The sequence below is a fragment of the Amblyomma mixtum genome, chromosome 2 (genome assembly GCF_055824585.1).
Source record: "Amblyomma mixtum isolate Tamu chromosome 2, ASM5582458v1, whole genome shotgun sequence".
NCBI lineage: Eukaryota > Metazoa > Arthropoda > Arachnida > Ixodida > Ixodidae > Amblyomma > Amblyomma mixtum.
The window spans coordinates 39,535,667-39,562,931 of record NC_143013.1 but is presented as its reverse complement, the minus strand read 5'-3'; the positions used below and the strand labels follow the sequence as shown (position 1 = coordinate 39,562,931).

The following is a 27,265-nucleotide window of genomic DNA, read 5'->3' as shown; positions in this document are numbered from 1 at the left end:
TCGTCTTTATATATTTTTTAAGCAGTCCGTCAAACTTAATTGTGTTATCTATCATTTCTCCATTTTCTTTAAATACGATTTTTAATCCTGCATTTATAACTTAACTCACCTCCCTGCTTTTGAGCCACCAATCTCCCAATCGCTTTTTGCCTATTTCTACCGCAGATTCACCCACATGGCCATTTTTAACCATTTTTAACAAAACAGAAGTTTTGTTAAATTACATGACCATTGTTATCTCTAAACGCTATAGGGCCTCAGGGAGAGCGATTGTGCCTGCATGACATCCGGATGGATACCGCCGCATTCTAGTGCAATATGTTAAATTGTCTCTACAGGTTTACCGCACAATGCACATATGTCATCTTCTTGGTTAAGAGACACCCTGATCTGTCTTTAATGAGGAGGGCATTTCTTGAGGTATCATAGAACGATTCCTTCCTGATCTGCCTTTTCCATTTTCTATATAGTTCTACAGTCTGCTTCTTTTCCCACTGAGTGAGTGAGTGGTGAGCAAACGTTTATTGATTTAAGCCGGTGTTTACCTTCTGCGCTTTTTACCTGCTGCTTAAAGCTCTCTTTCTCCGTCGCTGCTTCGTGCATACTTACCGGTTAGTTTCCTAGTCCTTTTCCATTACTGTGAGTCAACCCCCTTTCTGCATAAGTATTTAAACACCCCAGCTACCCACATTTTATCGTCCAATTTCCTCAGGCGTTCATGATATAAATTTACTCAACTTCAGGTGCTCCGAATGATGCCCAGCCTATATACCCCTTGTACTGCTTCGTTAGTGGTTTTGCCGTGGACATCCAGGGCTAATCTTCCAACAGCTCTCTGATTTATTTCTGGTTCCGACAGAACTTCAGCCCTTAGGCAAAATACCGCATTCCCAAAGGTAAGCCGTGGCGCCATTATTCCTTTCCAAATACCTCTTGCTGTATCCCCATAATGCCGTGTTTCATTATCGTGGCATCTCTTCGCACTTTCGCACCAACAGGTTTAGGTTAGGTTTATTAGGGTTTAACGTCCCAAAGAGACTCAGGCTATGAGGGACGCCGTAGTGAAGGGCTCCGGAAATTTCGACCACCTGGGGTTCTTTAACGTGCACTGACATCGCACAGCACACGGGCTTCTAGAATTTCGCCTTCATCGAAATTCAGCCGCGGCGGCCGGGATCGAACCCGAGTCTTTCGGGCCAGCAGCTGAGCGCCATAACGTTACACTGAGCCACCGCGGCGGGGTCTTTCGCCCCAACAGTCTGTTCGCGCTTTTCCATGTATATCTGTCCTTCGTTGACTCATACCCCAAGGTATTATATCACTCCGGGTATTTCATGCCCTTGTATTGCAGGCACTTGATCAGTAGAATCGCTGAAAATCATCAGACATGACTTAAGTGCGCTACAAGCGAAGCCTTGTATAGAGCGTCTCCTTCGTGCCCGCAAGGATTAAAATCAGCAAATCTTCCCGGCTATCAGCTTAAAGCCAGGCGCTTCTCACTCGCGAATGCCTCACGTCGGCGGGAGGGGGAAGGCGTCGGTAGCCACGAAGCGCGGTGCGAGAAAAAAAAAACAAAGATATGAAACACTATCGCGCGCTGCCACGGGGCCTCCTCCTACGGAGGGAGGCGACAGCGGGAATGCCAGACAAGAAGAATTTATGTCTGAGCGAACTCGTGCTCTCTCCTCTAAACAGGCCTGCAGAAGGAGAAGCACGGACGGCGTTGTTTCGGCCTCGAGTAAAATGAGTTGGCGCGACCACAGGCGCTGCCGCTGTGCAAGGAGGAGGCTCACTACAAACACGTTGCTGCTGCGGCGGCGGCTCGTCCGCGAAGCAAGTTGAGTGCGCGCACGCGGAGGCAAGCTTGTCTGTTTTTCTTTCATCACCTTTCGTTCTTTCTCGGCGCCGAAGGCCGAGCGAGCGCTAAGGGAAGGGCTTTATTTTTTTTTCGCGCAGATGTTAAGCGCTCGGGAATTCAGGTTTCGCTTTTGTCCGGCGCCCCTGTCTGGCGACTGGCCTCCCTGCGAGCCCGCTTATTGGCATTCCCGAGCGCACATCCATTTACCCGTTTGTTTTTCGTTTGTTTGTGTCTTCCGATTAGGACAAATGAGGGAGGCAACAACATCGGCGTCGACACTGTTCTCAGGGCAAGCAGGCAGGAAGCGGTCGAACAAGACAGTCGAGATTAGACGTCAGTACAAAGGAAACGCGCGTGCAGACCGGCGGTCATTACTTGCCAGTGGGATAGAGTCGCGAATAGAAGTAATCGGAACATACTCCGCCCTTCTAAACACTAAGCTTTGCCTATATAGGGAAAATAGGGAAGATTGACATGCCCATGCGAGTGGGCATCGTTGGTGCGGTCGCACATGGGCAGACAGTGTTTCTTCATTTGTAACGGTTGGTGTGAATGCAGTAGCAAAAGAGAAGCGTCCCGCTTCTTTTCAGCTCAGCGAACCATGCACGCGCTTCGGCGTCCCGTCTCGTGCACGACCTCTCTGTTTCGGCTCGTTAGAGAAGAGCGCCATCGATCATCGGCTGATAGTATGGAACGACATTCGTGAGATTCGTGAGAGGTTTGGAGCGTCTTTACTGATTGCTCCTCTGAGCTCGCTATCTTCTATGAACCAACAACCGTCGACCGCACGCTCTAACAGTGCACAGTGTCTAAAGACTTGCAACAAAAAGATTTCTACGTCTCAAAACTCCGCCTAAGCTGCAGCTCAGGGCTCCGAAGTAACAGAATAATTTCGGTCGTCAGCTGCGGATGGAAGGGAGGTGACTGCAGGAAGAGAGGCCTTTTGTCCCGTGCTGGACTCGACTAGACTGATGGTGATAGTGACGGTGAAGACAGGGATTTACGACGACGACCCAGCTGTCGCTGACAAAGAATAGGTTGGGGCAACCGAAAAGGAAATAAAAATAATATGCCCCTGACAGTCGAACCCGCGACCTCATACTGACCAGCAGAACGCCGCAGCCACTGACCCAGAATGTGGGCGCGTAACATGGCGACAACGGGCGCCACTCGTGTGATCCGAACCATCGGCCGGGATCGACACGGGCGCCTTCTTTCACCGCCAGAACGATTGGGTAGAAGCGGGTTGTGGCCGCTGAGCTACGAGTGAATCAGCATGTGCTACCCCCCTCCCCTCTGTACGTAACTAGAGCACGGTGAAAGGGTAGTCCATTCTTCCACCGTGGCTTGGGGTGCCTGGCTGGCGTCCGAACAACCGGACGACCAGCGCGCCCCGGTGCTCCGTGCCCAAGATCCTCTGGGCGGCCCAGGATCTTCGGCGATTTCTCTCTCGCTCTCTGGCGGCTTGCACAACGACTCCAGACAATCATTTCTGAGAGTTAGTATGGAGAAGAGGGAAGGACTGGATCTGGCTGGCAGCTCCGAAAAACCGTATCCCTCCCTCTTATGCCATGCTACCGAGTCCCTCGCTTTGAAAGTACTCGGTTTTCCGTTCAGAACTGGCAGAATTCGTGGGCAGCTTTGAAGTGCTCAGCAGTCAGCCTCCCCGCACCCAATGCTGCCGCGCCTCATTATCCTCTTTGTACAAGTACAGTGGAATAATAATAATAATAATAATAAAAAAGCGCCGCAGTCAATGTCAACGCACTGACCCTCGTGAGTGCGCATATTTTGTTTCATATGTCGACAGCGTGCCAGCATTCGTGGTGGTCAAATTCTGTACGTGCCAATGCATATCGAAGCCCAGACGCGGTTTCGGATTTCGCTCGGCGAACGGATCGCACCTGTCGACCGGCGCGAAGCCCGCGCCGATGACGTGTGCTGGCGGGGAATTTCCCAGAGCCTTTCGACAGCTATCGTGAGAAGCGCAACGGGCGCGGAAAGAAGGCATTCGTCAGCTCTCCACGCAGCACGTGTAGTGGCGTGCGTCTATCTCTCTCTGTCCGCGTGGCAAGGTTGGAGCACTGCAGGCAAACGAGGTCATCATTTTGATATAGCCGGAAATAGCTGTCCGGACGAGGCACGTCGGCGGCAGTGAGGCACGCTGACGACCCAGGACAACGAACTAATAAATGCAGCGGAATGTGCGCTCCAAAGTAGTAACGGTGACTGCTCTGCGATGAAAATTCCGTCAGCTCGGCGCTTTGCACTTTGGCGGGCGCTATAAGTACGCGTTAATGCCCGTATATGTAAATCCGCTTGCTTGGCAAAGCGCAATTAGCTACTCTGTGCAACGATGCCAACGTTACGTGGCTCAAATGTGAGTATAAATACATTCACAGGGCAGGGGTCTGCGAAACAGCTGTATCGCTTTGTCACTTCACTAACCCTAAGAAAGGACAAAGAAAAAAGGATACGGTGGTCGGGCCACCGTATCTTGCCGCGGAATCGAGCGACTTCGCCGCTAAGCCGTCTGACACGTCACGCAAGAAGCCGTAGGCCTGCCGCTAAAACCCCACGCGCCGCTACAGCGAACACAAAGTATAGGTGCTCAACCTGCGAGTCACACCGACACGCGCCGAATCCCGTGTAACGGTGAAAGCGCGAGAAAACTGTGACGCGTCAAGCGTAATTTGCTCAGCCGCAGACGCCCGACCGCCTCTTTGATCGCCGCAAGCGACCTGCGCGCTGGCAGCTACCGCTATACGGTACCGTTCTGCTCACGCAGGTAATAATCGTCAATTGGTGCGCGGAGCGTTTCGAGTGCAACGAGACAAGTCGGACTTGGTTCGTTTTGAGTGTCTTTTACGACTTGTTTTCCCTGGAAACGCTGGCCGAAGGTGTTTGGCACGAGAACAGTGCCCGGATAATTAAGAACCGACCAGGCGAGACTTCCAGGAGACAACTGCATGAAAAACGCCGCATTTTCGGTCTGACTTTAGAGAGGGATACAAAACGCGGCAGAAACATCGCTATCGTGCTGTGAATCTTAACACGACCCCTAACCTGAACAGGGAAAAGGCCAAGGTGAACAACGAGCATTCTATCGTGCATCTCAATACATAAAAGCGGGGAGGTAGGCGGTGCAGGGTCAAACCACGGCTAAGAACTCTAGTGGAAGCGTTCGTATACTCTAAAGAAACGTATCTTTAGCAAGAAAGCCGAATACAATAATGTAGGCTCTTTCCCGCAACGTATGCACACGTTCCTCAAGAGTGCGCGGCCACAAACTAAAATGAGGTCTCACGATCACATCATAATGAGTCCGTGTGCGAGCGCGGAGCCGTCACGCCCCTCTGGAAACAGCTGGCTGACTGCACATGAGTTGACGTAGCAGGTACGATTCAGTTATCGCTCTGTAATAATGCCCCGATTATCGCGCAGGATATACTTTACAAGCGTCAAAATATTTTGTCTGCTCGCCACAGAAAATCAAACCCTGACGGTACCTTAGCGAGAATTCCAATAGCAGGACTAGCTGCCTACTTACTTATGGAGAACTAGTAGGCAGTTGGACTAAAGAAAAATGTAGCGAATAGAAAATCTGACAAGCTATTACATGTTCTGACGCTGCGAAGTAGCATTTGCAAGGCCGTCACCATGACGGAGGACTCCATTTGAAGCACGCCTCAATATCATAAGGAGACTGAGCTTTAGAACCTCTAAGCTTACAATAAAGAAATAGGCAGCGATCACTGGGCTTTTATAGCCCTCTCAATCAGCGCAGCAATATGCACTGGTGGCGAGTTGTTCATCATCGAAGCTATCTAAAAAAAATAAAAATAAATATTACTAGCTATTCGTTATGTGTCGAGTAAAACAGCAGCTGGTTTAACCGTGACGTTCTGTTGACTGAAGACCGCAATAATTGCCAACTTCAAAGAACTTAGTGCTATTCTTTGTTTCAAAATTGCACATGTGTCTTTTTCCGACTAATCAAACCCCATCAGACTAATATAGCGGACCTATACAGCAAATACAAGAATGTATAAGACTGACACATACTCAGCTGTCAGATACCAGATGTGAAGTCAAAGGGCATGCTATTAGATCACTCTGTAAAACCCATACCTACCTCCCAGCGAAACAAGCTGAATTTTCGACGGGCGTACTGCTTAACTCTTTCGCTACCGCGCCATAGGCGATCGTTCGCATATGATCGATTCAAATCGCCCGCGCAAAAAAGCTAATTTTGGAGCCTTGTGGACGTGCTCCGCCATCTAGTTAGCGAGCTCAACAACTGCTCTTTCGATTGAAGCCTTGGTTTCAGTGTTTTGACATAAGGGGGCGCCGTGAAAAATAAAACTTTGAACGGCCGCAGCACCGTCAGCCGGAGAAAATGGCGTCCGCGTCGCCGAGCGCTCCTCGGAAGCGAAAGCTGACACCGAGCACGTCGGCCGGTTTCGGTTTCTTTTTTTGCGACGAAAGCAGCGGTTATTAGTCGGGCAACAATGTACAAACGTTGGATTTCGGTTTCGGCAGCGAGACTTCGCCTCGGGAGCCTGGAACGTCAGCGCGTACTTGCATGTAAGCTCTGTTTTCGTTCGCTGTGTGTTTTCTGCGGTGCATACGGTTTGTAATTGATGACAGTGGTTTATTTTTGTGCTTCAGGGTCTTGACAACGTATGGCGAAGACAGTTCGCCAAATGCTCAAGGTCGCGTCGCGTTTTTCAACCAAGACGACAGCTAGGTGTCCATATCGGCACATCGCTGCGGAGCGGCGCTCGGAGATTCGCTCGACTTCTCGACTTTTTTTTGATCCTCTTCATGGCGGAAATGATGAAGATCGTGTGCGGAAACACTAATAAGTATGCATGGATGAAGATTTTCAGCAAATTCAGCGTGACGGCTCATGGGAAGCCGTGAATCGGTTGGAGATTCTGATGTTCATTGGAATCATCATATACATTGGAATTTTTGACCTGCCACGACTGTATCTCTACTGAAATACCAGAATAATCTATTCTGGCCCTCTGCCATAAAAAATAATTTCTCAAAATTGGTTTTTCGCTTTTTTTGTTTTTTTGCACGTAACGAACCCGGATGATTCGGTGGCGGCAGCCTCTATTGGCAATACTTGAAAAGTGTCCTGGCTTTTGAACCACATCGATAAAACTTAATTATTCAATCCTGATGTTTTAGAGCTTGCCTAAAATGCCAAATTTTATCAGCTGGCTTTCAGGGAGCAGCTCATTCAAGAAATCTTCAGGTATGATGAGGGAAAAGAAGTCCACACCCCCAATCCTCTCATAGAATCCATTCAACACCAACCGAAAATAAAGAAAAAAAGAAAAAACTACAAGCTCGGCTATCAGAGAACAAGGGAGGAACAAAGATAAAACCTTATGTGAAGCACCTGTCAGTCTACCTCTGCTTCACATCTTCACCTCTGATTGCTCTTCACAGTGGCACCACAGTCATGACCCCTGATTTGACAAGCCATGGAAAGTGCAGTAAATTTTTCTCATAGCTGAAACTGTGAATAATGACAGCTATAAACATGTGCAACAGTTTGTATATTCCAGTTTTCCTCTAATCAAGTTCGGGCTTAGTGCAGCCGGTAATTTCTGTTTTTGCTATATACATTTTTTGTGTTTTTAGCAAATTTCACAAATAAATGTTCATTTACTTTTGCACACACAACTCTGGCATTTATTTCATTCAGAAGTGTAACTAATAAGCTACAATTTCATGCATTGCAATATGTGCTGGGTGTATTAGTTCTTGAGAAAAAAAATTTTCTTTCAGTACGCTCCAAATCGTGCCTTTTTCCGCGGTAGCGAAAGAGTTAATCAGCGGGTGATGGTATGAATATGAATTTTTCTATTGCTTTCTTGTATGTGACCGAGTATATGCGTGCACAGTTTCACCGCTTTGAGGTATTCAGAACATAGTTTAATAGTTTAACTTCACCGTACTTCAATTATGAATAGATCTATTTTATGCGTTGTTACATCGTCAATCAGTGACTGAGTGACTGAAGCGACCTGCGCACAAGGCCGCCTCGTGATCTAGAGTGACACTGACCCAGTGGACAGCACCTCACCAACGTCACCTCTCGGCGGGCGCAATTGGTGCCGCTGGTTCTGCGTCCAATGTGGTTCAGCTAGCCGTGCCGTCAAATGCGCGCGAAGCCAGCTCGCACTTCCGTTATATCGGTCACACTGCCTCCGTATGTGCGATTTGGCGAATAAACGCGCGTCATACAAAGGTGTGACAGACTTCGCAATAGAAGCAGGCGAAACGCGCAAGATCAGGCTTCAGGCGCCGCAATCATGCATATTTCATTCGAGCCGGCGAGTCTGCGCTAAAAAAAAAAAAAAAAAACATGCACGCGGCCACCTGTGCAATTACGCTGCGGCTTACTGCTGTGAGCACGCCGCATTCTCAGACTCTGCTGAAGCATAGGTGGAGACCAAGAAAAATACAGGCACAAGAGTTTCCTAAAAGCTTGTGCATCCATCAGAACTCGTCGAGCTTACCTTGCTGTGAGCTTCGGCAGCCAGCCCGGATTTGGTTGCACGGTTTTCAGCCATCTCTTGCGTAGAGCCACTTATTCCGGAGGCGACCAAATGCTATCCGCGTCGAGGTCCTGGGGCAAAAGATAAGACCGCAAGGAGTCAGGGACGTACGCACTCCCGTCGCAGAGCGGCAAACGATGAAACCACAGCTACGTACAAGCGCTCCGCCTACACCGCGTCTAGCCGACGTTTGATCGGTTTGATCGCGGCGGTCGTCGCAGCCGCCGCCAGCGCGCCGCTAGTAGCGCCGCTGCCGCTCCTTCCGTTGAGCAAAGGTCACGTGCTCTTTGCTGCCATAGCAACTACGGCCGGTGGGCGTCGTCTGCTCTGCTCGTCTTGCTGTGCTGCGGCGTCTGCTGCTGCTACCCGCTATCTTGCACACCGAGATTCTGGTACGTCAGTAGTTTCGCGTTTGTGCCCAACATATCAATTCCCTTTCCTCTCAAAAGCAGGGCTGTCGCCTCGCAAATTAATATGCTCACCTCGAAAGCTATGCGAAACTGCGTGCCGTGGTGTTTACGGCACAAAGGTGAGCGATTGAGCGAATTGTGTGTGCGCTGTCTCCGGCAAGGCTTGAAGCTTGTTTTAATGACCGGAAGGTACAGTGATCTAAATATGGCGTGCGAGTTCACCAGTTAGTGTGCTTTTAAAACTTTTAACTTCACTAGCACAGTACGTTAGTAGGAGTCTTACCTGCTATTGGTTAACGTTGGTTGAGAGGTGGTATTAAAAGTTGCCGAATTTAAATGAGCTTAGAATCTCGTCTCTCTCAGGAACGCATCATTTTTTTGCATGTAAGCGGCGCTCGCTGCGGTGCAGACATTTCTGTGATTTATGCGCATGCCGTCGCAGACAATCAGTGCGGCTGCTGACACCTAACCTAACCTAACCTAAACTAACCTAACCTAAATTAACGGTACAGTGCACCTCGGAGCTTGTACCTCGCGCCATAGCACTTAGTTTTTGTCCCAAGGTAAATGAGCACTTGAAGATTGATGCTTTTCGTATGCGACAAATTTAGGACGTTGCTTCAAATGCAATGCAGCATTGAACGACTAGAATATTGCATAGGTACCGGACGTATTTTGCCGCTGCTAAGCCAGTAACGCAAAGTGATTTCGTCTTTAAAACGAGGGAGCTCTAAACTTTCATTCAAATGTAAAAGCATGTGGCTCCATTGCCTAGTACAAATTTCAAGCCCAAGAGGCGAACAACCTTCGTATTGTATGCATGCAGAGGTTTACGAAACAGAAAAAAAAAATAAACAAACATATGATCTGCACACATTCTAGCTCACATGAAGGAAAAATGCTCGTTGGAGAGATAAGAGTACATTAAATAACGCTAGGTTACTCATTAAATAACGCGCCTGAAAGTAAATACAAACTCCAAAGAAAAGCGAAATCGAAACTGACATAACCGAAACTGACAGCGGCATGCAGAGCGTTTGCTATTTATTCCAAGAGCAGTAATTCTGCACGAGACGAAACAAGCTTTTTTAATTACCTGATTATTTTATTACCTCTATAATGGTGCAGCTGTCGGCTCACCCTGCACGCGTGTGCAAACTCTGTGGTTGAATCAATAGCGCCGCATAGCAGTGAACGTGGGCGAACGAAAACGAAAGTATGCTGTAGCCGTATGGTACGCACGATGATACGCCCCCAGTTGGCCGCCTTGGCATCCCATACACAGTCGCCGTCTAAACATGTATCCAGCCAAGTTTTTGCGCGCTGTGTGAACGCCAGTCGTAAGGCAACATTTCGGCGCGGTCTTCGTCAAGGTAAGAACTGCGAGCTTCGGAAGTGAGCGCGCTACACTGTACCTCTCGAATGTGAGCACATTTGTGCGCCCGTTGAAAATTGTTGAGGAAAAGAAATGGCGCAGTATCTGTCACACATATCTCGGTGGACACCTGAACCGCGCTGTAAGGGAAGGGAAAGAGGTGGGAGTGAAAGAAGAAAGAGGTGCCGTAGTGGAGGTTTCCGGAATAATTTCGACCACTGACATCGCATATAGCACCCGGGCGCGTTTTGCGTTTCGCCTCCATCGAAACCCGGCCGCCGCGGTCGGGTTCCAACCCGCTCTGACCAGTAATGAGGCACATACCTCTGTATTCGGTCGCGAAAGTTGGCGGAACGCAGAAAGGCTAATTTGAAGTCCACGCACGCGCAGTAGTCTGCATTTCTCTGTGCGACCAGTGTACTTCCCGATTTCAGGCAGCGAAAGGTCTGGAATGTTTTGTTTTCGCAGCTTTCGTGTTCCGTGATCCTTTGCAGCCGGCTTTACGCACAAAAGTGTACATTTACGATTGTTATAAAGCGCTATACAAATAAACTTGTCTGACCAGGATCAGAAACCACGGCGTCAAATTTAAGTGGAAGTCCACGCACGCGCAGTAGTCTGCATTTCTCTGTGCGACCAGTGTACTTCCCGATTTCAGGCAGCGAAAGGTCTGGAATGTTTTGTTTTCGCAGCTTTCGTGTTCCGTGATCCTTTGCAGCCGGCTTTACGCACAAAAGTGTACATTTACGATTGTTATAAAGCGCTATACGAATAAACTTGTCTGACCAGGATCAGAAACCACGGCGTCAAATTTAAGTGGCGTATTTGGTCGATGTTTGAGTACTTGAGTGCTTTTATGCACGTGCTGACATATTACACCTCCGAATCCCGAATACTCCTAATGATCGCTGGATCGATCACTACGACGTTGGAAGCACGAACAAACCGGTATGTACAGTCATGGACGAAAGCTTGTTTAATGCGGATTCACGAAAAAAAAAAAAAATATTTCTGTGTTGCCTCGCGGGTCTGTCAGCTGGCATTTATTCAGAAGCTGGAGCTCAGTTGTTCCCTTGTTCTTCAATTATTTTAATGCGTAAGCATCGTATGGCTATGTTTGCGGAGCTTGTCCGCTCGATTACGTCAGAACGAATGGGTTTATACGAAAAAGAATGATACCATCGGATAGAGTATCAAAAAAGCTCGTGCGGGAAATCGGAGGGTTGAGGTGGGTTAATTAGTTCATTAGAGCCAAAAATGTCCTAAAATTGGGCGGGGCCGGACCAAAAGTGGCGCCAAATTTCAAATGAAGCGGGGCGCGAAGTTTGAAAACTCATGCTTACGCATTTCTCCAATGCGGGTGCCGCATTGATCTCTAACGTTTTTTTGTCGACCTGCTTTGTTCGATCACATAGAAATATTTTTTTTTCTGCAAACCCACATCCCATGAACTTTTTCCATGACTGTATGTGTGCCACTGTTGCTGCAAATATTCTCTCTTCAGGGTGATGTAATAGTGCTTTATTTTGCATTGTGCAGGGATGCTGAGATGGCTGCAGAGAGGTGCCTGGTGGAGTTCTTTGCTCTTGAGATGAAACGGGCTGGTGGCGCCCTCAGGGTGTCTCACTATGACACAATCAGAAGGTACGAAAAGAGCATGCCAACGATGCTGGCCGAGTTCATGAATACCAAGTTCAATGGGTCACTCACACGGTTCTTCAGATGTCACAAAGACTCCTTTGTCTTCTGCGAGAACAGGGTTGGTCTGCTGCCTCACTTTGAAGCTAGGAGCATCCTGGCACAGCCAGAGAACATGAGTGTTGTGCAATTCTTTCTGGACCTCCTTCAGAAGATTGGGGCAACACTAGAGCAGCCATGTTCAGTACACATTCTGTCCAAGTACGTTCCATACATGGACCATGATGCAAGACTGTTCCTTCACAAGATGTATGCAAACAGCCTGAATGTGTTTTTCACCCTCAACAACCTCCACTTTCACATGACATCGCCTGACCGAGGTTTTGTGTCCCTTAGGCAGCCTCCTGCTGCACCAAATTGCATTGCTGCACAACTTAGGAAATGTCTGCATAAAAAAAATGCTTTTAATTCTTCAAGTGGACTGAACACCGAGGAACTGCTGCATGAAGCAACAGCAACGTGGCTTCCTGAACTAAAGTTATACTTTGGTAATGAAAATCGAACAAGCAAGTTGTACAATGTGTTGAACTCTTATCCAAATGTCTTTAAGTGGAAACCCCGTGAAAAAGTTTGGCTTCGCAGGAATTACGAGAAATGGGACAGGAAGTGGAGTGGTGCCGAAGAGCTCCTAGCTGCTATTCACTTTATCGAACTGCTGAAGGACATAGGTGCCACGTCATCAAATCCAATTTGCTTTAACTACATCCTGTGCTGTGCAGAATCTGTACCTAAAGAATGCTCAGCTTACATCAACCATGTCTTCCCTGGCATTGATCTAATTGATCTGTTCCATTTGCACCCTGACAAGTTTGATCTGTCTACAGTCAACTGCGTTTCACTGAAGTGTGGAGATCAGGAGATCGAAACAAAAAAGAGCCCAGATGCCCTTTCAGCTTACTATGCTGCTCAACTCTTGAAATATGCACCTAACTTGATGCCCGATACACTGAAGATCTGCATAGAAAAGGCCCCAAAGGCAGTGAAAAGCTACTGTGGGACTACTGTCCGACATAGACTTCACATAGTTCTTGATTCTGGAAGGGAGCTGCTCACAAGTGGTGTCGTGGACAACGTGATGGCTGTCGACCTGCTCAGGTCTATCTGCAGCACCCCTGAGCCAGGAGGGAACCAGAGGAAAAAAAAATCCAAGGACCCTGCTGCATCAACAGCTACCAATACTTCTGTTGCTATGCCAAAAAAAGCCACTACGAAACTTTCTAAGAAATCAAAAACTTCTGCCATGGCAGGGCCAGTGCAGGGTGCATCTCATCTTGAAACAGCTACATCAATTGTTCAAACTGCAGGGAATTTGACACTGTTTGAAAAAGCGAAGCTGCAGAACACTCTGGCTAAAGCATTAAGCTTGACTGAACTGAAGCTGGATGGTGCAGCACTGGATGCTTCGAAAAGGTCCCAGTCATTGGTTGACACAACTATGTTGATCATTCAGACTCCTACTGCAAGGAGCTTGACAGAGTCGGAAGAATTGAAGCCACGGAATGCTCTGCCTAAAGCATTAAGCTTGACTGAACTGAAGCAGGATTCTGCAGTGTTGGACACCTTAAAGAGGTCCCATTCACACTTCGACATAACTACGTTCATCATTCCACCTGCCACTGCAAGGAGCTTGACAGACTCTGAAGAACTGAAGCCACGGAGTGCTCTGCATAAATCATTAAGCTTGGCTGAATTGAAGCAGGATACTGCAGCATTGGATACTTCAAAGAGATTCCAGTCACAGCTTGACACTACGTTGATCATTCCAACTCCTCGTGCAAGAAGCTTGACAGAGTCCGAAGAATTGAAGCCACAGAAAAGTCTGGCTAAAGCGGCAAGCCTGAGTGACCTGGTGTTGGATGTTGCAGTGTCTGATACTCTAGAGAAATCGCAGTCACATGTTAACACTACTATGTTGATCACTCCAACTCCTACTGCAAAAAGCTTTACAGATTTGGAAGAATTGAAGCCACGAAACACCGTGGCTAAAGCACTAAGCTTGACTGAACTGGAGCAAAATGTTGCAGCATCTGATACTTTAGACAGGCCCCACTTGCTTCCCTTTGCGCCATACGGCATGTCACTGCCATCCCAGCATTTACCAGCTGTACCAGGTGATAATGGCAGGCTAAAAAATGAGGACAGAAAGACCAAAATGCTGATTAAAGCGAAGTCCAATCCATGCCTAACGGTGAACAAGTTAAGAGAATTAGCACCAGTGACAGAGAAGAGCTTCTCTTGTGTGGAGCTGCGTGGTGATGAGTCAAAACTTGTGGCGAGAATAGTTTTACACGGAAGCACTTATGCCTTAAATCTAGCAGAGCAAAGGCAAGAGCCCAGACAACATGCAGAAGACAATGTGGGTGAGAAGGCTAAGACAACTGAAACAAGTCAAGTGAATATGTGCGGTGCAGCATCTTCTTATTATACGTACAGTAAGATGGAGCGTGCTCTATCGGAATTTATTAAGAAGCGGCTCGAAGCAAGTCCCACTCATTCAGAAGAGTTGAACAGTCTATCTGATGCTGTGAATAAGAGTTTTGGTGTTCTCCCCAAGCACGAAATCCACTTGGCTGTGCTTTATAGTCAGGGGACACTGAGTTTTGATGGCAAGCATGTTTTGTACAATGCTAATTAAGTTAGAAATTGTGGTTTTTTATATATTTGATAGGTATTACTATTTTACACTTATATATATATGTCTGCCAGCAGGTTCTGCATTGGTGTCAATATTTAGCGAGGAGCGGTCTGTACTGTGCTTGCGCTGTGATGTTTTGCAGAAAAGTTTATACTTCTTCCTGATCTGCGTACCGATCTTTACTGTGAAACACTGGTGGATTTCATCAGCATGGTTTTCACCTTAGATGTACTATATGTGATTGGTGCAAGCAAGGTTTTAAGCCACAGTGTCTTGTATACAGCTTGAATCGAAGAATAAACTTTGTTTTACAGCAGCGGTAGTGTTTTTTACAGGGATAAATTACACCACTTCACATGAACATGCATGCAATCTAAACATTTTTAAAACCTTTGTTGGGCTAGTGCAAGCTAAAATGAAAAGGCTAAATGAAGAGCAAATTTGTTTAAATTTGATTAAGCCTTTTCGGAAGCTGTACGGTATTGCATTTCAAGCTACAGTGTCAGAAGGCAAATGAGCTAAGCATCAGGAATCACAAATGGTTCATAACTGGTAAACTAGTCTAGAGTGAGATTTGCTGCATAAATGCAGCAGAAGCTATGTCTTGTTTTCCATGAACAGCTTCATTACACTTGTCTTTAACCTGGCACTTCATACTTTTTAGCTGATAAAAGTGTGAATGGACTCAAGGAAAGAAAATTAGCCATGTAAAAAGCTTGCCTCTGTGTCGTATCGCATTTGTCAGACTGACTTTCAAAGTGTTCCTGCTGCAGCTACGCAATGCTTGAAGTCATTTCTTGCCTTTATGCTTAGTTACACACATAAATAACAAAATTGGATAAGCATTGCTGCTTGAATAGGAAAAGTGTCCAGATGACCCTTCATAACTGGAACAGTATATAGCCTCGGAAGTTTCTCCCAAAGTTTCTTCTTGTACGAAGGCAAGATGGAAATGGAAGACGTGAAATAATGCCATTGGCTAATTTCAACAGTGTCTATGATTTGATCGTGGGCACATAACTTGCATGCAAATCCTGGATATGAAGAATGTTCACATTGGCAATCCATCTCTTCATCCTAATAATCAATTATGTCATTCTCTTGACCCGCCGCAGTGGCTCAGTGGTTAAGGCACTCTTCTAATGAGTCGGAGTACCCGGCCTCGAACTCTACAGCGGCTGCCATGTTTCGATGGAAGCAAAATGCAAAAAGCTGCCCGTGTGCTGTGCAATATAAGTGCACGTGAAAGGAGTATGGATACCTAACCTTTGGGTGCATGATTTCTTGTTTGTAATGATGCGTAAGGCATTGTTATACACTGATTGCAACCTGGCATTCTCCTATGACCGCTTAATAAATTATTTATTTATTTATTTTATTTATTTACACAGTACTGCTAGCCTCTAGGTGAGGCTGTAAGCAGGAGCGGGAGAAGAAAAAAAAACATAAGTGACATGCGCAAAACAAATCAAGGCACAACAAGCTGCTATCACAACAAATGAGATGCACTCACGAGCAAAAATAGATAATGCAAAGTTGCGTGCAGAAACACAAAGCAATCACAAGAACACTCCGTAATCATCAGTTACAATTTGACAGCATTCATAAATGCTGCAGTAGTAGGGCATTCTACAATGCTGGCCGGAAGCCGGTTCCACTCACGGACAGTTTTCGGAAAGAAAGAGTTAACGAAGGTTTGAGTGTGACAGGAATAATCTTTAAGTTTTTTGCTATGATGCGATCGGGTGGTTATCGGGGTATAATCGAATTTCTTTCTCATGCTGCTTCGGTTTCGGTTTCAACAGCCGAACGAGGACTGTGACGTCAAAATGTGGTTATAGGTTGTGTGAGGCATGAAAAAGCTGCAATATAATCCGTGCTTCTACATTCTTTGTCGTTCCAGTTCTTGAGGAAGGCTGGCTACAACACTGTAGATAATTAAAGCAATGAAGCAGCGATTATATTGACGTTTTCCATGCCTCACATGATATAAAACCTCACTTTGACATCAGTCTTCATTCGACTGTTGAAACCGAAACAGCGTGACAGAAAAATTCGGTTATAAATTATTTAGCAGTAGTAGGTGAGTATCACATGGTGGTTCACGCATAGTAGGTCTTCCGCATCATTCTAGAGAAGAAAACATGCTACCGAAATTAGGTGTCTATACTCTTTTAAAGATCCCCAGGTGGTCAAAATTAACACGGAGCCCTCCACTACGGCACATCTTTCTCTCTCTCTCTTCTTTCACTCCCTCCCTCCATCCCTCAAAAACCAATTTTCCAATTTCAAATTTTCCTTTCTTTTGAAAGAGCATGTGCAGTTAGAACTGCACATATTGCTATCATATCAAGGGATCAAAAGTGGTAGATCATGCATCATTTAGTTGCATACAAGAAACTACTCTTTTCATGTAAACTATGCATCCTTTCTGGGCATCCCATGCAAAGAGCAGACAGTCAGCATGATCTTTCAGATTGACTTGTGCAATGCCAAAAGAAGTTGAACATAACAGGGGATGTTACTGAATGGGGTGAAATGACGAGGTTAGGAAATCCACCACAGTCGGCCTAATTGTCGGAGGGTGTGCAACAGGGAAATTTGAGGTCACTGCAGCCTTTTAAAATAGACTAATCTCAGCTGATGATTAAAATGCTGTCAAAGGTTCTCTGGCCCTGCTCATATGAATCATTTAATTCATGAGAACAGCTACAGCCATGCAGTCTAAACTTTGTATTCTCAGCTCAATGAAGAAGCCAGTTCTATGTCAGGAGGCACAATTGCTTTTCATCCATAGCTTGCCGCTAGCCACACAATTCTACATTATAAGGGCTCACTTTAAATAACTATCCTGCATGAAGAGATCGTCGCATAAAAAAGAAATCGGGTCATGCAGAAAGTTGAATACAAACCTAGCTATAGGCTGCAATACTGTGTCCAGCATTGAGCTAGATGAAATTGCTGTAGGAAGTAGCTTTTATCGTCTCAAAAGTACAATGCAGTGCTGAAATGCTACACTGCATCTCTGTTATTAGCTGATTTAGCAACATACTCTGAAACAGCTAGTTTGCAGTCGATGCATGGAATTGGGCACCTGCATATAAGCTGCAAAACTAATGGTGTGCCTCTGCTTAAAAAAAATATACTCTCTGCACTGACAAAAGTGCGTAGAGTTTGCAGAAAATACAAAGCTATGTTGTGATGCAAATTGTATAGAAATAGGCCAATTCACATTAGCCAGTCAGTCAGAGTTGACAAAAATGCTGTCAAGGCTGAGACCCTTCAAGCTGTCCTAGAAGATTTTTGCTTGGTCTTCGTGCAGCATTTTTCTTGTTGCCAAATAAATGTCAGTTCAGTATCATATGTACTGGCCTAATATGTTACAAACAGCGGTTGGACTTTTCTGTTTTTGTTTACGGAAAATTAGGCTGTCTTTTTTCAGTGCTTAATACTGAGCGCAGCTTTAGTTCTTCTTTTTTTGTAAATATTCTTTTCTACAGTTGAATTACTGTTTTTTTTTTATGTAACATAGTATGTTATTGCTTTGCGATCAGAAGTCAATAAGAGTTTATCTTGACCTTTTCATCTGCATAAGAAGATTTTCCAGTAATTAACACACAGATGGTCATACTTGGAGCTATGCTTGGAAAAGGAAGTGATGATAATGCCATTTGAAAAAATAACAATCTAAATACGCTGTCAAACAAAATTAGATGGACACTTACGCTCCGCCTTACGGGTATGATGGAACAACGTTAATGGGTATTTGCTACTTTCTTAATAAGTACCTCTTTTAATTACACACACAGTTAGCATACATCAACAGGCTTGGTAGACCATGTGATATACCACAATACACACAAGTTCTGCTTTTAACCAAGTCAAATGAACGTGCCTCAATGGCCTAGGGGTAACGTGTACGACTAGCAACCCAAAGGTCATGGGTTTGATTCTCAACTAATTACCTCAACTTTATTTTCAGCAAAATTCATCTACTTACTTCCTTGCATGTCATAATGACATTTCAGTCATGCTATATGACCTGATAGCCAAGTCACGATTTAACTCGAGCTTTAAAGGACCAGACACCTAGATTTAGTTGCATGTTTTCTTCTTTCAAGTGATGCATTAGACATTAGAATACATGGTTCACCTTGCTGTATGCGCCTACAACCACTAAATAATTAATAACTGAATTTCTTCTCTCATATGCTCCCACTTCCCAGGCTTCGATACTTTTTTGATACACTCCTTTTACTGAGTGTACCTCACGCTCAGTATCCACATAGCTGTGGCACGCATGTCAAGGATGGCCTTCTTTGCTTAAACTGAATTTCTAAAATTGAATTCGGCATATTTTATCGTTTATTTTCTCTTTAAACCGAAAAGTGCAACTTCAAGTTTACAATGCACTGGTTCCAGCAGCGTTCTCGAATTGAGCCTGATTGCACAATACAACTCTTCAAAGGCGCCCTTTCCTGCCAGCTTGATTAATTTCTGTATAGTGCTATAGAATAGTATCTGCGTACATCATCGAGCGAGTGTCAAGACATAGCTAGGTGACGCCCGCGTTTGGCTCAACGGGAGCACCTGCAGACAGGTGACTTATCCAAGCGGGCGGGCAATTATACACACTGATACCTGGAGACTGACAAGAAGAAGAACGGGATCACCTGCAGATAGGTGACGTATTCAAGCCGGCGAGCGCAGTTACTGACATCGAGAGATATAACTTTCCTGCAGCCGACACGCCGACACCGCGCACAGATATGAGCGATACGGAAGCACGTTAAAACGCGCGCGCTTGGGCCGTGTTCCAGCTTTCCGGCCACATGAGCAAACAGCTGTGTCTGCAACTCAAGCTGCGGTCGGACGGACGTGCTCACCGTCTTCCAACGCATCGAAAGCTACAGCGGAGGTAATCAGGTAAACCTTTGTCTGACAATGCAACTGTGCTGGCATGCTCAAATTCATCAGTAGCTTTCCGAGTTGTATCGTCTGCATACATGCACACGGCAGACCCTTTGCACAATAACACGCTTGCAAATTCGCACCGAAACGGCTCGTTCTCTCAGCGATGGCATGCAAAAGCAACCCGGGCTCGAGCATGCGAGAACGGATGTTGGGCCGACGTTTCCTTCATCCGCGCACTTGATGGTTGTAGAATACAAAAACGCAGCACGCAGTAAAACCTTAAAACTGTACTCATATTACGAGGTCTCTTCCATTCCGAAACTACCGAGCTCGACGCACATCTTTCAGGTCTATCCTCGTTGGCTCGTAGCTTGTATATTGCTTGGTAGTGAAAAAGGGCCCACTGATCATGCCACTGATGATCACCTTCCCAACTTGCACGTATCACGGCGTTATGTGGCCATAACATACGCCCCTTTAGAAAATAGGCCCTTTAGCCAATAGAATTCTTCTAAATCACGTGAATTACTTTGCTGCGAAGAGTTGCAGCAGATTGTCCTGCCACCTGCGAGAATAAAATGAAGATGCATGCGGGAGCTAACCTTAGCTAGCACTAGATGTGCCTCCGCGCCCGCCCGCATGTCAAAAAACGATGCCTAGTTTCTGAACCGAAGGAGGTTCGGTACATGTTTGATTAATATATGGAGTAATTACGTCGACCGTGGTGAAAAAGAGTGCTCTCACTCTAGTGGCAATTGCGACCGTCTGTGTAATACTCGTATCGATAACTCGCAAGAAGGCTCGCAAGTTTTGCAGATGTGGCGCCATCTGGCCTGCAAGTTATGTACTACACGGATGATGCATTTTTTCAAACCTTTCAAAACATGTGGCCGGCATTTAGGGGCTGTGGACACGCTGTGGAGAATTGCTCAGCTCAACTCATAGAGCTTAACGCTTGTCTAGCTAACCCATCAAGGCGAAGCATTGATTATTCATTTATTTATTAATTATGTTACGTTTTGTTTCGGTCAAACGTCGTTAACTGAATGTTCTTAATGTCCTTTCTTTCTACCTTTCTTTAATAATTACAAATAAGCGCTAGAATAACATTCAAACAACATGAATGCAGCATTATCAAAAATGGTAAAGCAACCTGTACGAGCATGCAGGCCTATGTCGCAGGCCTGCCAGTTCTGAAAACGACAGTTGAGCTCCCCGTCACAGCACAACAAGCAATTCATGCACTCAACCGGATACTGTGCAATCAATTTACGTAGCCATTACTGAGGGGTGTCCCATGCGTGGCAGTGGCGAACTGGTAATAAGATAATGAATAAATAAAGCTCTGTAACAAAATATATGGCTGTGCATGCAGTCTGTGGCAGGCACAATATAAGGGGTGCATACAAAGGTTAATGACACAGACATAGTTTGTAAACTAAGGCAGTGGGAAGTCATAATATCAGAGGCAGCCAGGCGCCAAAATACATGCGCTTTGGAGAAGCTTCCCGGCAAAACAACCGCTTCAGTGGTCGAAATAGCCAAAATTTATTGGGCCATAGCGCCGACAGTAAGCGTGTTTTCGAAGTTCTAAAGACTCGTATGGATATTACTTACGGTGGGCTGCAAGCCTTTCAGCAATTAAGGAGCTTAAAAGTAATAGTTAAAAAGATAACTATTCAGTATTCGTTAACCAGCCCCTCTCAGCTCTATACTGATGTTCTACACCGCTGACAATGCTATGCCAATTCCCAGGTGAAAATCTTTCCCCTCAACTGGTTTATGGAACAATTCCCAGATGGTTCCAGTTGGAACCACCTGGAACCCAGTTGGTTCCAACTGGAACCAACTGGAAATTGTTCCATAAACCATTTGGGCTGGGAAAGATTTTCGCCAGGGAAAGAAACGCTCTTCTAACTAAAAAAAAAGTATTTTTAAAAATTGTGTAAAGTCTTGGGTGGAACGCCCTGTATATCGGAAGCTAGCCGATAAGAAACTCTTAATGTGGCTCTCTCAAATTAAGTTCAAGGCTGATGATTTTGCACTATTCGTCAACACCACAGACTTCTTGCAGACGCAGGCATTCAGCGTTGCTGCTACTTAAGTAACGCAAATAAAGTACTTACAAAAACAAACTCAAGATCTCTGATGGCTCAGATACTCTGGCCGCGACGCGAACTATACCTTTACGACCATATGGCCAGCGGGCACCTAGGCACCCTAATGCGGCCGTTTATGCAACTGTATTCATGCTTGTTACCATTAGACCTACCGCGGTATCTTAGTGGCTAGGGGTGAGCGGATATCCGAAATTTTTGGAATAGAGAACCCCTTCTATTCGATTCGCGAAACAAATCAAATAGCGCATGTTAAAGATATCTGAAATGAATTGAATATTCTCAAGTTTTCGAATACTTTCCGAATAATCGCATGGAGTCGAATAGGGCACGTCGTAGTTTTCTAATTTCCTGCTACTTGCAGATAAGAAGTAGTGTTAGTATTTTCGCTAGGGTGCGCCTCTAATCTGCTGAGATGTGGCGCTAGATTATTTGCTGTCCTCGTCAGTAGCAAGGAACACTACTCGTATACTCATAATAACGTGACGGTCGTAGATTCAATATAGAGATTTAGCAGAGCAGAGAGACGTAATAGCGTAGACGTACACCGGATCACCATACGCCGGCTACGCACGCGCAATATGGCCTCACCTGCCCCGCCCCCGTCACTGCGCGTACGCAGCCGGCATCCGGTAATCCGGTATACGTCTACGCTATTACATACGTCTCCACTCGGCTAAATCTACCGATTTAGTGTTGCGTGCTCCGCAGTGAAGGTCAGGGTCGTGTCTTTTGTCGCATACATGATTAAACTCCACAAGTTCAAACGTCGTACCGCAGCGCCGCTGCGCTGCTTCGCACGATTATTCGTTTTCCACGAATATTCGCACAAATAGCGAGTATTATTTCTAAAAATATTCCATCTGTATTCGATTCGAATTTCAGCAACGTTATTCGTATTCGATGGATTCTGCAGTTAAACTTTTCGAAAAAGTGCTATTCGCGCGCCTTATTAGCGGCTATATATGGCGTTCGGCTGCTGAGCTTAAGGTCACGGGATCGAACCGCGGTCCCCTCCGCCTCATTTCGATAGAGGCGAAACGAAAAACTCCCGACTGTTGTGCGATGTCAGTGCACGGTGAAGAACCGCAGTTCCATGCGCACAGTAGACATATAAAAATGCATTGCAAATAGAGCACACTGACACATCAAGACGAGCTTGTTGGTAGTCAATCTGCGAGCCAGTTTTGCGGTGGGCACCACAGAGCTTGTGGCGCCTGTTGTTAGTCCCTGTCCGTCAATACAGAGGGGTCCGCGGCGCTGACTCGCACGTCACATCAACCTCTCTCAGACGTTTCTGACATGCCGAACGAGGAGCAGCCAGTCTATCCTTTATCACGACGGGGCAGGGGACAGGGGACTCACGGGCGCTTGGATTGCGTACTCGTTTCTGTATGCTGACAATTTGTTGGGAGGCTCCTCGCACGCGCAGAATTTTGTGCGCCACTGACAATGTGCCTTCGGTCATGTGTGTCCCAGTCATGGCGCAGTCACATCAGATGCGAGACAACTCAAGTTTGAACTTCTTGTGTCCATATAGAGCAAAACACTTGCGCACCACTAAAAGGAGGTAAATTATATAAAAATCTTATCGCGACACGAATATGTGTGTCGGTCGCCATTTGTAGACAGATACTGTGCTTTCCAACGTTTCATGCTTGTATAACTGTACCTTACTTATCACAACGGTATTTGTAACCTTTCAGTTTAACCGTGACTGATGTGCATGCATAGAACGACTGTAATAAACATTAATTGTGTCATGTATCTACTATGTTTCATCCATACCATGCAGACTCACGCAACACAGAATACTCTTGATGTGCCACTTTAATCACATATACCATGCATAACAAAGCATCCACGACAAACAGTGCAAAACCAAGGTAAACAATGAAAAACAATGGCCACACATTACTAGTGCACCTAATTCCGATTTGGACGAACTACGCAAATCGACCGCCATTTTTTGTTTCACCGGTCTTTCAGAGTTAGATCGTTCTGCGCCGTATTCGGGTGATATGGCAACCCTGTTGCAAATTGAAAAGTGCCATTCTGAACACGTGTCTTTTGCTGCTCTTTGCAGAACTGCGGCTAGCCCGGTTTTGGATGACCATGTCGACGGAAAAGATGGACTTGGCGTCGGGAATATGGCTGATGCTGTTCGTACAGAAGAACGTATCCGCCTGGCCCGTGAGCGAGCTTATGGCCGCCCTCAGTGCACTTCTAGACGACAAACAGCTGGCCCCGTTTCTAGCGCCAGGGGCCGAGAAGAAGTTTCGCCGTTTTGTACGTGAAATGCCCGCCCACTTCCACTACGACGCCCAGAAGGACACGGTCGCCTTGGTCAAGGACTCGCCGAGCATAGCCGCGGATCAGTGGCTGGTCAGGTACCTGGCACAGCAGATCCAAGCGTCGGAAGGTGGCCTCGAGATGGGGACAAAAACCTCAGCCAAATGCCAGTCCGCTGTCCCCAAGTGCATGGCGGACCACTTGAGACTTGTGTACGGCGGCAACTTGAACGTCTTCTTCAGGATCCACCCGAGAGACTTCACTGTTGACGAGAGCGGAACACGCGTGCGGCTGACTCCCAGCTTTCACGAGGAGAGCATAGCGACATTCGCCAAGGAAGAAAACTTGGTTTTTTTCTTCATTGATCTGCTGCAAAAAATCGGGGCGACGAAAGAGAAACCGTGTAACGTGCACACTCTGACGAAGTACCTCCCGTTCATGAAGAGCGCTGAGAGAAACCTTCTGCAAGAGGGCTACCGCGTCAACCTAAATGCGTTTTTTCTCCTTAACCCTGCGCATTTTGCTACCACGAAAGCCGAAAAGGGATGTGTATTTCTCAAGAACCACGATCCGGACTACGGGCTAGCCTTATTTCTGAAACAGCAGGTCCATATTCTAAGTGCATGCAGTTCTGAACACTCGGCCAAGGTCTTACTGACGGATCTGGCCTCAAGAGCGAAATACTCTCCATCGCCAATCGCTCGCCCTTTCTTTGGCGTTAAATCGGTCGGGAAAAAACTGAGAGATATAGCCAGGCGACATCCCGCTATGTTCCACATAGATGAGCTAGGAGAGAAGCTGTGGCTTAGAGAAGAGCGCCCGCCTAGGCCAGAAGGTCAGTGGAATGCGGACGCTGAACTCTGGTCAGTAGCCTACTTCATCGAAGTCCTCAAACACACAGATGCTACATCACCATCACGGGCAATATGCTTCAACTACATCGTACGCACGGCTAGCGCAGCTCCACCAAGCTGTAAAGAATACCTGGAAAGCGTATACCCCGCTCTGGAAGTCATTGGCCTGTTCCACCTGTACCCTGGAATCTTCGACCTGTCGTCGGTCAACCGAGTCTGTCTCAAGACTACAGAGAAGGCACCAGGCACAAAGACAGCGCCTGTAGACACCGGAACGGAGTCGAATGATGGCAGCGCTGAGAAGCAAGCTGTCCTGTTCGCAGCAAAGCTGCTCAAGTATGTCCCCGACTTGAACCCCGATCTCTTGGCCTTGTGCGTGGAGAGCGCGTCTCTAGCGGTTCGCAATTACTGCATGGCGACAGTGAAGGGTCGTCCGCAGTCTGTGATCAAAAGCGGCAGGGCAGCGTTGTCGTCTGCGGAGCAGGCCCAGCTTTCGAACCAAACTCTGGCAAGCGTCAGTGCGAAGAAGACCTCCGAAGCATCGACACAAACAGCGGCTGAACCAACGCCCCTGTCAGTTACGAGTGAGCCTGATAAGGAGGGAGGCGCCAGTGAGGAGAAAAAGACCGTACAAGACGTAAGTCAGAAAGCTAACATACCAAAGGTAAGCAAGACCGCCAAGAAGAAAGCTGCTAAGGCATCTGTTGCCAATGAAAATGTGGCTCCCAAAGTATCGGTCGTGAGTTCGTCTCCAGGGAGTAGCAGCTCGAAGGCCATATCTGGAACGAAGAAACCTCAAAAGGGAGAGCAACAAATTGCGCTTTTCGAGCAGGCCCAAGCAGTAGGAGGCCAAAGTAACGAAGGTGAATTGTTGGCAGTTCTGGAGCGGCTAGCAAAATTGTCGCCGGATAATCTCGAGGCCGAAGCCAGTGAAAAGAAATTGCCACAGACCATTCGCACCATTAAACAAGCTGAAATTGGAAGTACCTCGAAGGCAGTAAGCAAAATCACGGTGGAAGTGTCTAAGGTGACCATATATAAAGCGGAAGACCCTTGAAGCGGACGATATGCTCCGGGGTCACGACGATGAAATAGTGTAACTTGACTGTGACTTGCATCTTGCATCATTCCTCTGTACTTCACGTGCATTGCCTTTTAAGCATGAATATCGTCGTACATCGCTGACAGAGGTTATTCTATATGGGTAATTTATTGAATACCATCGTCTTCTTCGAAAATGTGCTACGTGCTGTGTAATTACACTCGTTGATAGTGGTTCACATTAAATGGGTAAGTCAGGACTGCGGTTGCCCACCTCTTTAATTCACTTATTTCGTTCTAGATCTAAAAGTCACTTGATCGAATACCTTCCTCAGAAACCGCATTTTAATGGAGGTGAAATGCAAAGCTTTGTTGCCTGTGTACTTTAACTAACTCCAGGTTAAAGTGACCAGGACTGACATTTCACCAGCACTTTTCCCACTTCGAGTTATTGACCAATTTTCTCTCGCCCTACCATAAGCTTGCCATCCCGATTAGCTTAATTTGTAGAGCGACTCCTCCAGCGAAGCGGTGGTCCCGGGTTCGAACACCGGACCAGGATGAATTTTCCTTTGAATACGAAGTTTCTGAGAAAGCTGTATAGCTTTCCTTTGTAGAGGTATGGCTGCGCTTGCATGGATGCAAATGAGCAATTACTTCCTTAACCAACTCCAGGTGGTCGAAGTTAACCAGAGGCCATCCATTAGGCCATTCCTCATAGCCCGGGTGCAGCTTGGCGACGTTACTCGCCACCCGCCAGCCAATTTAGTTACCTTACAGACTGCCAGCCGTACTTCGCGATAAGGCGCCTGTCACGAGCGAGCCTGCTGGGAAATGATCAATTTTCCAGCTGGTAGCAGTGGCCAAATGCGGTCGGTCAGCCTGCGAATACGAGTTGCGCATGGGCGCGACTGTTCAGAGGAAGTTACATTACATCAACAGTAATGAGTATGGTTTTGCGCTTTTTATATGGCGCGAGAGACGCCATGGCGTTGGTAGACTTTTAACCGAATTACACCTTTAGGTTCCGCCGCCGCGGTGGCTCAGTGGCTATGGTGCTCGGCTGCTGGCCCGAAAGAAGCGGGTTCGATCCCGGCCGCGGCGGTTGAATTTCTTTGGAGGAGAAATTCGAGGCCCGTGTACTGTGCGATGTCAGTGCACGTTAAAGAACCCCAGGTGGTCGAAATTTCCGGAGCCCTCCACTACGGCGTCTCTCATAGCCTTAGTTGCTTTGGGACGTTAAACCCCATAAACCAAACCAAACCTTTAGGTTCCAGCTAACAACAACACGCAGGGAAAAAACTGCTTTCAAGGTTTTAAGTGGACACTGACCTTCTCGGACAATGGTGGGAGAAACTTTTATTTCTTGTTAAGTGACACAGGCGAAACAATTGTCGACAGATTCTATGCAAGGCTTATCTCGCCTGTATGTAAATACCACCACCAATACCAAAAGATTTGTGCGGCCAAAATTAGAGTATGCATCATCC

The 27,265-nt window shown here is 46.6% G+C and overlaps 2 protein-coding genes and 1 pseudogene across 3 annotated transcripts in view; 2 read left to right on the top strand and 1 right to left on the bottom strand.

The window, feature by feature from the left end:
* Nucleotides 1-19,732, bottom strand: part of Chd64 (transgelin calponin-3) — a 42,538-nt gene extending 22,806 nt beyond the window's left edge. The window contains exons 1-2 of one of the 2 annotated variants that reach the window (XM_089571225.1): nucleotides 19,612-19,732; nucleotides 8,401-8,510 (exon numbers count right to left, since the gene is read on the bottom strand). In XM_089571225.1, the coding sequence (XP_089427351.1) occupies nucleotides 8,401-8,454 (54 nt within the window). In that variant the 5' untranslated portion in view covers nucleotides 8,455-8,510; nucleotides 19,612-19,732. Of the gene's footprint in view, nucleotides 1-8,400; nucleotides 8,511-8,596; nucleotides 8,712-19,611 lie in introns of those variants that run through there. The other variant, XM_089571224.1, reaches the window with a different exon arrangement.
* LOC149359047 (uncharacterized) lies at nucleotides 10,088-14,615 on the top strand. Its single transcript, XM_089571222.1, has 2 exons — nucleotides 10,088-10,222; nucleotides 11,764-14,615. Exon 2 carries the CDS (start codon nucleotides 11,774-11,776, stop codon nucleotides 14,555-14,557), a length of 2,784 nt encoding a protein of 927 aa, XP_089427348.1. The 5' UTR covers nucleotides 10,088-10,222; nucleotides 11,764-11,773; the 3' UTR covers nucleotides 14,558-14,615.
* Nucleotides 19,390-26,798, top strand: LOC149359045 (uncharacterized; annotated as a pseudogene).
* The last annotated feature ends 467 nt before the right edge of the window (nucleotides 26,799-27,265 follow it).

Bases quoted from the DNA above. Each gene is read 5' to 3' on its own strand.
- LOC149359047 (XM_089571222.1), top strand. From the start codon at position 11,774: ATGGCTGCAGAGAGGTGCCTGGTGGAGTTCTTTGCTCTTGAGATGAAA.